Genomic DNA, 12,744 nt, shown 5'->3' with positions numbered 1-12,744 from the left:
ATCGTGGTGTTTAACATTTTTTTATTCCGTTCGTTGCATAAAATCAGTTTGAGGTCCTAACTGTTGACTAAAGCTCCTAATACGACGCACAGCACAGAAAAAAACTGAAATGTAGTGATAAAGGTTGAACAGGTACAGGACAAAAAAAAACACACACAAGAGAAAGAGAGACACAGAGGTCCAAATTGCCACCGGCCCCGCTAAACAAGACCTGAAAAATAGACCTTTTAGGCAACTGAGCGTTCACAGTTTATAGCTGTGTTATTGAGGTCATGTGGTGGAAACAAAGTCATTTAACTCAGGCTGAGAAGCACTGACCTGCCTTTATTCTGCTTAATTCTCTCCAGCCTCTATTGCTATCTGTTTACAGTCGCTGTACTCATCAATGTGACAATAATAAGTCCAAAAAAAAAATAACTTCCCTCTAGCCTTGGACGCATGCAACATGACCACAATAAACCAGATACAAGCATCCCCTAATAATCTCAAGTAATATCTAGAACCCAGAGTACATCAGAAGAAAACATGGCAGACCACACAGTCAGGATCAAAAGGTGCTTCAAATCTGCCTTCAGAAATAACATACATATGTCTGAGACACAAATGCTCCATTGAAAGTGCACTTCGTCTGATCCAACTGATCGTATGCAGCACATTATTTGGAGAACAGTGGTTGTGCATGAACTAACTGCTGACAAGTCTGTTTTATTTGTTGCATTTGTGGCAATATATGCTGAAAAGTTGGTTGATGGAACTGTAAATAATGTAATTTGGTTAGAATTACAGTACTGGAGGTCTTGGAGGCTTTTCGGGGTGTCAGGGTTAAGGCCAAAGGACGAGTGTATCCGTGTGCATACTGTGTGTGTATAGAACTCAGAGGGACGATGTGTTTACGTGTCGTTGAGTGTTGTCACATTTAGGCTCTTTATTCTTCTCCTATGTTGCTTTCCTCTCCTCGCGCCCGTCCTCCTGCATCTTTATGCCTCCAGCTCGAAACCCATGCCGACCTTGTGTCCGCCGCCATTCACGTTCTTCCCGTCGACCAGAGCAGAGAGGGTGAGCTTCACCCCTGCAGAGAGAAGAAATTATGTATGAAGTATCATATCCTCACCGATGCTGTTACATAAAACATTTTGCTAGATGTCAATCAGCCAACCTGGCCTGAGGGTCTGCGTGTATCCGACTCCAACGAGGCAGGCGTTGTTGACCTTGGTCTGTGAGGAGACAAAATTTAGGACAGGTGAAATAACTGTGAGCACTGCATTAGGTGAGTTGATAGATGGAAGCTGGTTTACATAATTTATATCTTATACACTGGTGCATCAGCCACAGGCCAGATACTGTAGAGGCTGGTTGAGAAGTAGGTTAGACCATAGATTCTCAACCGGGGGTCGGCGGACCCCTAGTGGTCCGTGGTGTAATTGCAAGGGGTCCGTGAAAATAAAATATTTTTCAAAGAAGATCCTATGACATTTATAGAAATAGCATTATTTTATTCAGATGTGACTGAGACACAACTGAAAGCTCATAGTTGCCTCAAAGAGTGAATAAATGCCATAATGCCATTTAAAATGCAGTTTCTGCTGTTTCTATCAAACTGCACCGCCACCCCCCAGATCGGGTGGGGGTTCCTCAGAGTCGATCAAAAATATGCAGGGGGTCCAGGACCCAAAAAAGGTTGAGAACCACTGGGTTAGACGATCAGTATGGGTTTGGGAAGTTGTGAAATAACACAAATTGAAATGACACTGTAATGATATTTGTTACACGCATTAAAAACCAGTGCAGGCTGAATTATGCTTACTCTGGAGATCCTACAACTTTGCACTTAATTATATGTTTTAGTGCATCACCTAGAAATCTAAAAATCTTTGTTCACTTTTATGCAATGCCAGTGCAGTAACTGGGATGGGCAGCATGAATTCTTTAATCATTGTTGCACACAAAGCTAACGATGAGATTTTTTTCGTGTTTTATATGTTATATACGATGTTTGAAGTCAGTTCTTACAGACAGGAAGGAGTTCTTATCCAGCTGGTATTTGGCTCCAATTCCAAAGCGTGTGTTGTTGCTGCCCGCTGTCCAAGCCAGGTGGACCGCTGTCTCCAAGCAGCAGCTCACCTTCTGGTAAATTGAACCACCGAACTCTGTGCCGTCATTGCTGAAAAGCAGCATCAAAACACAATGGTGAGAACTGAGAAAAGCTCTATGACCTCCATTTTCTCGGATTTACTCAGATGTAGTGACTCACACGTTAGTGTGAAGTTGAAAGTCACCAGCCTTGTATCCAAGCGCAAAGTTATTCTGGGTCAGTTTAGATTTGGCGGTGTCAAAAGCCAACTGGTAACCAGCCAGCCAGCCCTCGTAGCCCAGAACAGCCGCTGCGTGGACAGTGGGACCGGCCATGTCGAAGTCCAGGTCACAGCCCACATTCATAAACTCACGCTTGTAGCCGGTCTTCAGTTTGGCACTCTTCTTTCTAAAGAAGGTTACATAGATAGCTTGATTATTAATTTCTGCGCAATATACATCTTCCCTGAGTCACTTAGTAAATTATTAAAGGCATTAAAAACCTCTAAGCACAGGCAGGATTGATCTTACCCAGTGTTGGGAACAAACGACGTGTCCAGACCGAGCTTCAGGCCTTTAGCCAGCTACAGACAAACAGGAGTAGAGTCGAATCTGAATGTGACTCTATTGATATTTCAAAGCTTTTCAGATTAATCATTAAAGTATAATACTGTTTTGTAAGTGAACAATGACAACGGACAAGCGGCCCGGTTTGTTTGACTCCACCTGGTCTTCCATGGTGATTTCTGTGGTCAGAGTGTTGTCTGTGTTCCACTTCTGGTTGAAGGTGAGGCCCAGCTCGTTCACTTTGTACTTGGTCTCCAGGTGTCCTCCCGACTTCCCCGTGTCTGTGTTGTTGGAGCCGGAGGTGGCAAACTCCTGCAGGAAAAAACAGGGATGGAGTAATGATGGGGGAGATGAAGAATGAGGTGGGAAGGGAAGCAGAAAAGCACATCAGAGCACAGCTACGGAAACAAGAGGCAGGGGGGGGGGGGAAATGCACGTGAGGGAAACAAGCATTCCTGTTGAGCTTCTTGGTCAGCCACACAATCCCTCTCAGGTTTGTGTATTTATTTAATAGAAGATGGAGAAATGAGTTGGAAAGGAAAACTGAACATATGTGCAGTATTGTGAGGGAGAGGCTGGTTGTGAGTGTTTTTCAGGATCAGTGCTGTTACGACCGCAAAATTGGAGACACTCAGACGAAACTACCGCTGCATGAAAGCACTTGGGAGGGGGGTGAGGGGGAAGCCTGCACGCAAACACATGGCTGGTATCACTGGCCTTACCCTTCAGTGCACCTGTGTTTAATCATTACATATGCACACTCACTGTCTCTCTCTTACCATCTGACAGGAGCGTCCAGAGAAGAAGCAGAAAAAAAGAGAAAAGAGAGGAAGTTAAGGAGAACCACACAGAGTTTACATGCTGCATGCTGAAAATGAAATCCAGTGCTGCACAAGAGTTTGGGCACAGAGTTTTGTGGCGTGTGGATAATGTAAGTGCTCATTTATGGTTTCACTATGGCAACAGGTTTACAGCAACACATAGCCTTTAGCTAAAGTCAACACATGGTGGGAAGGAGCACTTTTTCCCCATTATGATACACCATGTCGCTTGAGGGAGAATATTAAGGAGTAAACGTGTCGGACAGGGAGTGTTTCTTTGCTGACTCCGTATGTACCGGACCTCGGGCTCGCTCTGACATGAAGGGGAGTCAGCTGTTTGAGCTACACCGGGGTTGCCTAAAGACAGGCTTGAAGCTGAAATTTAGACACACAGAGTCAATAGTAATACTTACAACACCATTCTGAGACTTGGTCTTAACATCCAGCTTCAGTACTCCATAGCCTGGGGAGAAAGGAAATGAAGGAATTAGAGAGAAAACTACAAAGAAAGCCAAGAAAAACAACTTATATCCTGGTTCTAAAAGCTGCAGCGAAAATAAAATAAACAGCCGTGGCAAGGGACAAACAAGATGTGCTCTAATGTCAGTCCTGCATCAACACAGCTTCTGCTATGTGCACAATAAGAGAATATGTGGCCTTACCATAGCCCTTATTGAAGATGTCTTTGGCAGATTTCCCCAGGTCTGCGTATGCGGGAGGGACGGCCATTGTGCCTGAAGAAACGCACATCCACTTAAAACTTTATCAAGAGTAAAACACACATGCAAAAACACATTTCACTGCATTAACTGCATTATGATTTCTACATCGCTGAGGAACTTGGGATCTTTAGCTGCAGAGGTCAAAATATCCAAAGGGGTCAAAGAGGTCAGGCCCTAGAATGGGGTAAATTGCTGAATCACGCATTTCTCATGTTGCCAACCATCTTTTATTACACCCATTCTACCTCAAACAGCCGCATGATTCATACTTCCCAAGTTTGTAACGCATAGTTTCTCTTAAACACGTGAAGATGGAAGCCTAAACGGAGACAATCCTCCTACATCTGCTATCAATATGGACATTATACAAGTGTAAAGAACGAGTAGTGCTCCCTATAAGGACTAATCTGATCAAGCAAAATCATTTTCAATCAAAATGCCAGAACAAAAGCTTCAAACAAACGCTTCAAATGAATACATGGAGCTGTGCAACGCAAAGAGTCTTCCGAGACTCTTCTACTTCTACAAAATATATGCAAACAATCAGCAGACATCAGTATCAGCCAGCAAGAGGTGCCTGTCTTGGTGCTGGTGATATCTTGGTAACATGCTCATTGACTGACAGCGGTTCGTGAGCAAGCAACGCTTAAGCAAATGAACTGTTTCGCCGCTACTTGGGAGGGACAGAAAATGTGCATGAGCAAATATTGTCAAAGACCACAAAGAACTCTTTTAGCAAGAGTCACACAGACATTTCAGCTAAAATGACCTGCCCCCTTCCAAGGAAAGGAGCTAAATTATGTATTTTGTGCAGAAATACTACCCAGGCCAATGCAGCAGAGCTAACATAAGCAGTAGCTGGACTGGTTAGTCAGCAACTACAACTCCTGCACACTACTGCACTGCGCCGTAATGCTCCACACATTCATCAGGGTCCCTTGGGTCGGTGTGTGTGCATGCTCTTTCTGTGTGTGACCAAGACATTTTTGACAGGGTGACATTGCCAGAGCATGTAGAATACCCTGCACCCACATATAACCTAAAACTGGTTTAATGTGACTTGCTGTGACAACTGCCTCCCTGTTAATTTTAGCAACCACATCTTTTCTGCAAAGGATGGAGACTTTGTTCAGGGAAGTGGAGCCTCCTTTAAAATTGCACCCATTACAGAGGCAGTGCAAACCATCACATGCAGTCACTTTGAATCCAACACATAAAATTTAAAAAAGGGTACTCATGATAATTGCTCTAACACAATCTGATCTCATCCTTCGGTCTCGACTCTAGCATGAATGTCACCAAAGCACAATCCAGGGACCCTGATGAAAATCCATCTGCCTCTCTACACGCACACCCCCCCACTCACCATGTCCCTTGGGTGTGTGCTGCTGACATGTCACACAGTGGCCTTTGTCCTCTGCCTGCTTGTCTTTTCCTGTCTTGTCCTGCTGCACCACAATCCCCACTTTATCTGCCATGTGTCTTCAGATGAGGAAAGTGCAGGGAGGGACAATAGAAAAGCTTTGGCAAGAAGGCCTGCACTGCTTGATGACAGCATCATCACACAGCATGTGGTCTTGTCTGAGATTGGCCGGGATTATTTACATGTTTTCTGTTGTATGGCTACCACGGCTATTGAGTCACATTTTGAAATATGTGCTGAGGCCAGCAGAGGATGAACGCAAGGTAGTTAATGTACAGCCTGAGACCATGATAACAACGTATGCAACTGGATGTCAGTGTAATGACCTTCTAGCACATCACGTATAGAGTGCCCTACGCCAAGCTAGTACTCGGGATAAATAAAGTATGCATGTATCTATGTGCAAGAAGACGTGGTAACATGCCATTTGGATTTCATTATGGGGTTTTCAACAAATACAGAGAAATAAAAATACCTCTGCATGGAATTGGATCAGACCAATCCAACCAATCAGAGCCACATTCAATTGCATGAGACTAAAATTTGGTAGACATAGCATTAAATATTTGTGACTATTGATGCAACAGTCCAAGTTACAGTTCAGAAATGTTCTTCGGTCATCAGTCCTACTGGGATACTTGTGGCCGTTTGGAATACACTGACAGATCGTCACCTTTTAACCCGATAGTAAGCAAATATTTGATTATTTACACATCCAGTGTGGCTAACATATGTCCAGTATTCAGTGCTTTTTGCTCTATTCCCTTGCAAATCTCCAGCTCGCGCAGTGGATCAATGCCCCATATGTAGAGCTGATCCATGCGTTAGGTTGTCTGATAACAATGCATGAGAAATAAAACTGAAAAGTCAAAGACCGGGCAGCTAAATAATGATATAACTAAAAGCTGAACACTTCCTTCTACAGGAAAATACAGGAAAATACCACAAATGCAGAAAACTGTCAGGTGAAATAACCTAAACCCGATCTATCTTTGAAAGAAAATTGTTCAGCTCTCGCAGGATTCCATTACCGATCAGGTTCAAGGCTTTTAAGTTCGCTCTCACACAGCGTACGTCAAAAGGTCTTGTCCAACATCTGTAGTCTCAGTGCTGCTCTTCATGTCTCGGCTGGCCTGCTTTCTGCTGACCACGTGCAATTCCTGCTCTGTCCTTTTCACTTGACAGTCACTCCTTCCTCGTCTCTGTATCCCCTCAATCCCTCTTCTCCTCACAGTTCTGACCCTTTCCCTCTCAGCCTTTAACGCTCAGTCTCGGCTCTAAATTTAGCCCAGGTGAACCTGACACTACAAAACATGTGACTCTACTGTCAACATGTGTCCTTCGGCCGGTTGAGCCTATTAAAACTCAAATAAAAGTGGGTACGTAGTTGCCCGTATTGTACCAACACATTATGTTTATATACACACACACACACACTCCTGCCCCTCATGGTAATACTTTCATAAGCTGCAGCCAAATGTCTGCCTGGACTGAGCTCAAAGGTCAAAATGACACCTTTAAAATCAAAACTATGTGAAAAGCAAAAGGCTAAAACAAACAAGAATGTTGTTGTCAGCAATAGAATAAAACCAGACAAATAATATCTCTAAATCACTGTATGTTGAAAACTTTATATATAGTGAGTTTGCATTATATCAAATAGTTGTGTCCAATAAAACTGTACAGATTCAGAAAACTTTACAAAAACATTTTTATTTCTGTTCAGATTTTTCAGTTTACTGTTTAGAGAGTTGTTTCTCCTTGACACAAAACACAATCTCTGATTAATTCTTTAGTATAAATGGACAAAAAGTCCGCAACCTGAACTGTCAAAGGTGAGGCCAGCGTGCCAGATATTGTGTCTTAACATATGTTTAACTGATAATGCAAACTGGCACTGCCATACCATATAAATGACTAATAATATGTTGACTAAGACATCATTTATCTGGCAGACCTCTTGCGAATAATGAACAGATACCATTGTGAAAAGCTGACAGTTACACAACTCAGCATCCAGATAACGTGAAGCGAAGGCGAGGAGGTGTGTGTCATATAACATGAGTGTGTGTGTGTGTGAGTAAGATAAGGTCAACTGCAGTAAAATGACACTAAGACTTGCTAGAATGTAAAGTGCATAACGTAGCGCTATATTTGCTGCTCAGCAGTGGCTGCGTACAATGACAACACCGTGGCTGCAGTTGTGTGGTTGCATGTGTTTACTAGTGAACATGTCTGCATCTCCCTGCATTGTTGTTACAGACATTAAAGTTAGAAAAACAAATAAAATCCCTCAATTTAATACCAATCTCTGCTCATTGATAAACAATAAAGATCTAATATTTACTTACTCCTCCCTACAATTTACCAAGTAAATCATTAGTGTGAGCTACTACCTTAGAAGATAATTACATAGGAGGGAGGTGCCATAGATAACGGTGCTATGTAGCCATTCATGGACATTGTTCCTCTTGACAAACACCACAGATAAGATGTTTTAATTTATGGCATCCCGTCGCCCTGTCCCATAAGAGAATGTGTTCATAGCCAGATGCGTCCACTTTTGGTTTCCATTGCTCATGAGTAGTCTATTGTGTGGAGGGAAACGTCAGACTTTTTGAAACACGGTCTCTGTTTTATTATAATGGGGTTGATTTTGCACCACAAGTAAAATAAAATAAAAAAATCACACTCTTTTCGGGAAATCTGGGAATATTCTGGCGCATATGTCGCCACGAGTGATCGCAAATACTGAAAATCGCGCATGTGAATGTGATTTTGTGAGGATATTTGTTTGCAGGCGGTTTGTTTTTGTTAACTAACAGCTCAATCAGGCCTGAACTAGAATTAAAACCTTGGCATGCCCGTGTGCGGTTGTGCGTGACTCATATCTAACTGACAACCGTGCGATTGTTGACACAAGTGTCACGCAGATAAACCGATATAACACTAACAACTTTCTTAAAACGAGACAGTTATGTCTTACCTTTAATTTTAGGAGTGGACGGTGCAGAGTTTCACGGCGCTGGTCGATGCAGCAGCAGCAGCAGCAGCGGGTTGGTTACCCTGAAGGAGAAAGCAGAGGCTGACAGACTGGGCAGGCGCAACTCAGACCTCTGGCAGAGGGCGGGGCGGTTGTGCAATTGACATTGAGCAAAAAAAAAACCTTATTATCCTGCACTTTTTGTACGGACTTACATATAGGCTATGAGTCATGCTTAGATTATATGTGCAGATGTTGAGTTTGTAAAGTGCGAGAATGCCACTCTAAAGTTATTCAAGAATAAAAAGGAGGTGTGGCTGTTCACACACATTTATATATACAGGCTATATAGAGAGAGAATTTCTTCTTCTACACTTGTATTTCTATTTTTTATTTTTTTATTTTTTCATAGACTGCAGCAACAAAACTGCAGCACAGCCTGTGTCTTTGTGTAATAAGACTATTTGGGAGTCATGACCTCTACCTGTGTCTTTGCCCAGCAACAAACGTGTTGGGAAAACGTAACTCTTTTATACCTGTTTATACCTACGCGACACGTTCTTGCAACAAAGTGGTCATCATGTTTCAATTTGGGCTGAGAGTAGTTAAGATCTGTAAATTATAACGGGATCTTTACGAAACCTGGAAGGCAATACTCAGGGTGGTAATAACTCCTAAACCATCAACTAGATTAAAGCAGAAATACACCTGATAGAACTGCTCCTACGACAGGGGTACATCTCAGGTTTGCCAGTATAGCTAGTCATTTAACTTTGAACTGTGAGTTATACATTACGCCTAAAAATCTCCCATTTGCAGTCTTTTTGTCTTGCTTCTAAACACATGTGATTTTCGATGTGATGAACTTTTTTTTTGTGGCGAGCATCTCTCTTCTATAGGGTCTATTTCTGTGCGCGGCTGCTCCGTTGCCATGGTGAAGAATACTGCAACAAGTGTTTGATACCTCGGCGTCATCAATCCGCGTGAGGAAAATCTTCAACCGATAAACAAGGCGATATTAACGGTAAACAAATTAAATCGATTACTTTAGTCGACTTAACCGGTTGCTATAGGTTTTGTTCGACGTTAAAATAGCTCACTGTATTTTTTTTTTTGTGGCTAAAAGCCCGCGTGTGTTTTGTATCTGCGCAGGAGTCCTTCGAAAAAGCTTGTGTTGATGAGCTACCTTTACAACAAGCTAATTGTCAATAGCTACAGTTAGCGTTAGCCAAGTGTATCAATGGATGAGCAGGGATCGTTAAACAAACCCTGCATACTATTTAAATTATAATCACAAATCCATGCTCTTCTGCGTAGTCCTATTTTGTGGTTTTAAACCACTAAGGGCTTATATTATTATTGCTTATTAGGGCACGATAAAGGCATTTATTACTCCACCTGCAGGCATAAGTTATTCAGTGAGCACCAGTCATGACATTAAATAATGATTTACTTTTTATGTTTGACCATAACGTTGCTGTAACTTTTTTTATTTTACATTTTACAGCTTCAGATGTGTGAAGGACCTTCCTCAATATCTGGGCCAATCCCTCCAGATCCCTCCCTGTTTCCTCAGTACTACAGACGACCTGCCTCAGGTTAGATGACTCCGCATGCTTCTGGTTTATTAAAATTACAGCCACACAACCTGAATTTCTGGCACTTTGGTGAAATCTTCTGCAGTTTTACCTGCATGTGTTCCAACATTCATTTGAGATGTTTATTGTCATGTGCACAGTAAAAACAGCAGGTTAGACCATACAGTGAAATACTTATTTTGCAAGTCTCCCCTATTAACAACAGCAAATGAAATCAAATGCCAAAAAAAGCTTCAGTTTCAGAACGTGATATATGGCTGAGGGTTGAGGGTAGAAACTGTTTTTAAGTCCTATTGTCCATGATTTCACACTCTTATAGCATCTCCCCAACGGCAGGATTGTGGAGAGTTATATTGTGGGCGTGTATTGATGACGATGTTATGGGCTTTCCTGATAACACTGGCTTTAAAGTTTTTAACACTCAGCATTGTTATATGAAATATACTGTATGTTGTGTTACTGATTGTGATTGATTGTGTCTCCTCCTCCAGCTCGGGGCCGTTTAGAGGGAAACAGTGACGGGACTTTGGCCCTGCTCTTGGGGCCACTTGCTCCAGATCCCGTGTTGCATCCAGGCTGTTACAGTGCCCGTACCCCAACACATCGCCCCCGCATCAGCCCCAGTGCCACCCATATTCTCGAACGAGGACAGAGAGGGGTTGTTGGGGACCTCCTTAAATTAGATGGTGTCTCTATCTCCCCTGTTCCCAAACAGAGTAAGTGCAATTGATTTATCAGCACTGGTCATTTTATTTTTAACGACAATATTTTATATAGTAGTTTGCTATTATCTCCTCTGTTAATATTACATATCCTAAAAATGTCTGATTCTTCTGAGCTCCTTTTTTAGTTTCCACACCACATACTGAGAAACCAGACTTATAATAGTGAACTTAAGTAATTGTGAGTGTAGTGTGTTATAAACAGCTTTTGTTACTTTGCCTTTTAGAACAGCGAGTTCATGACTTTGGCAAAGAGAATGTACGTCGACTCCGGGAGATCCAGAGGCGCTGCAAAGAGCAGGAGGCTGAGAGAGCACAGTCCCGTTCTGTTCCAGTTAAAGCTCTTTGGACCTCCTCAAAATACCAGAATGTCCCATCCCGGGTGATGGCTCAGCTACAGGCAAGGAACATATCACTGAATAATACAAGGCCAAGAGCTATTTTAACTCATCATGTTTTAACCAGTCTGTTACTTCCATGCAGGTTTCTAGTCCAACTGCTAAGCCAAAATGTCAGAATTTTCTGAAGGCCCACTCTAATGGTGTGTCTGCTGCTCCCCCGAGACACCAGTCCAAAACATCGTCCTTCTCTGCAGAACGCCGGGTCTCTTGCAACTCTACACAAGACCAGGACTTACAAGTGAGAACTGCCAATACATATATTTCTATCAGAATATAAGTGAATTGATTTCCCCACATTTTTGAAGTGGAATCTTTCATCTCTTGCTCCAAAATGTTTTAGTGAACATGACTCCATGTTTTAAAAAATTCTTGTAGTTACAGGTGCAAGGCCAGGCCATAGACTTCATAAGACATAATGCCCGGGCTGCAGGAAAAGCTGTGCTACGTCGGACCCAGTCATTGACAAACCTTAGAGATAAGCCTGTGCCCAGTGCAGTCAAAGGACAGGTGCCTCAGTAGTGAGTACCACTTTTCTTATACCTTGTTCATCATCAGTTAGTCATTGTGGTAAAAATAGATGATGCTACTGTTGCTTTCGTTTTCTCTCTCATTGAAACTCACATACACAGCCTTGAAGAAAGGAAGGAGCAGTGGCGTAAAGAGCAGGAGGAGAGGAGGAGGAATGCGCCTGACCCTACAGTCCCAGCTGGTCACACCCTGATGCCTGAGAGCGAAAGACAGGAGACACTGAAGTCCCTAAAAGAATGTATGCATCTGATGCTCCTTATCTCTTCATTCAGGATGATAGCATTACCTCAAAGCACAGCATGTAGTCGCACAACATTGCATCGCAGTACTTGTCTCTCTGACTATGTCGTTGCTCACCTTTCTTCCTCAGCCCACCGCTCCTTGGTGACGGAGCTGCTCTCACTCCCCCTCAAAGCGGACAGTCTCAGCGTTCGCTCACGACGGGCTCAACTTGATTGTCGGCTTTCTGAAATTGAAGAGGCAATTAAAATATTCTCCAGAGACAAAGTTTATGTAAAGAATGATTCCTAAGGCATAAGGAGGAAGAGGACGGGGGAAGAGAGGAGAAAGAAGAGATCATCCTGTAAATCCACTGCTTCATTGAGTTTTGCATTCATTCTGTCTTTGCATTATGTAACATAACACTGAATTTTGTGAAACATAATGATTATGTTTATGTTGTGAGAACATTTTGTACGCTGAAAAACTGAATACCAGTTACTAAAAAAAAGAAAAAAATACATACTACTGTGTAATATGCATTAGTCGTGTTATTTAGTGAGATTTGGCTAAAACTGTGATGAATATTTAGGTTTCTGTACGTGTACATTTTTTTTAAATTCTTTAATATTAAAACTTACCAATCATTACACTGTGTACACAGTCGATGTTGCATCAAATAAGTTATTT

The 12,744-nt window shown here is 42.4% G+C and overlaps 2 protein-coding genes across 3 annotated transcripts; one reads left to right on the top strand and one right to left on the bottom strand.

The window, feature by feature from the left end:
* Positions 1-4: 4 nt before the first annotated feature.
* Positions 5-8,724, bottom strand: vdac3 (voltage-dependent anion channel 3). Of its 2 annotated transcripts, XM_084550936.1 has the most exons (9): positions 8,590-8,724; positions 4,121-4,192; positions 3,872-3,921; positions 2,797-2,949; positions 2,602-2,654; positions 2,252-2,479; positions 2,011-2,161; positions 1,157-1,214; positions 5-1,069 (listed from the first exon to the last, which is right to left on the bottom strand). In XM_084550936.1, exons 2-9 carry the CDS (start codon positions 4,185-4,187, stop codon positions 978-980), a joined length of 852 nt encoding a protein of 283 aa, XP_084407062.1. In that variant the 5' UTR covers positions 4,188-4,192; positions 8,590-8,724; the 3' UTR covers positions 5-977. The 2 variants fall into 2 exon arrangements, with proteins under 2 accessions (XP_084407062.1, XP_084407061.1); XM_084550935.1 differs by lacking the exon at positions 8,590-8,724 and having other exon boundaries at positions 4,121-4,725.
* A 1,375-nt stretch (positions 8,725-10,099) lies between these two features.
* On the top strand, positions 10,100-12,582 carry enkd1 (enkurin domain containing 1; the record flags this gene model as incomplete). Its single annotated transcript, XM_084552135.1, has 7 exons — positions 10,100-10,184; positions 10,676-10,900; positions 11,134-11,306; positions 11,390-11,545; positions 11,683-11,825; positions 11,937-12,073; positions 12,206-12,582. 7 exons carry the CDS (start codon positions 10,100-10,102, stop codon positions 12,364-12,366), a joined length of 1,080 nt encoding a protein of 359 aa, XP_084408261.1. The 3' UTR covers positions 12,367-12,582.
* Positions 12,583-12,744: the final 162 nt, after the last annotated feature.

This window comes from Chelon labrosus (assembly GCF_963514085.1).
Source record: "Chelon labrosus genome assembly, chromosome: 9".
In the NCBI taxonomy this organism is placed as follows: domain Eukaryota; kingdom Metazoa; phylum Chordata; class Actinopteri; order Mugiliformes; family Mugilidae; genus Chelon; species Chelon labrosus.
The sequence above is the reverse complement of the archived record's forward strand: the minus strand, read 5'-3'. Positions and strand labels throughout refer to the sequence as shown.

Excerpts from the sequence above, each read along its gene's own strand:
- vdac3 (XM_084550935.1), bottom strand. The coding sequence starts at position 4,208 with ATGTGCGTTTCTTCAGGCACAATGGCCGTCCCTCCCGCATACGCAGAC. Across the intron at positions 2,655-2,796 it reads AAATCACCATGGAAGACCAG|CTGGCTAAAGGCCTGAAGCT; the intron begins GTGGAGTCAAAC and ends GTTTGTCTGTAG. Across the intron at positions 1,070-1,156 it reads CACGCAGACCCTCAGGCCAG|GGGTGAAGCTCACCCTCTCT; the intron begins GTTGGCTGATTG and ends TTCTCTCTGCAG.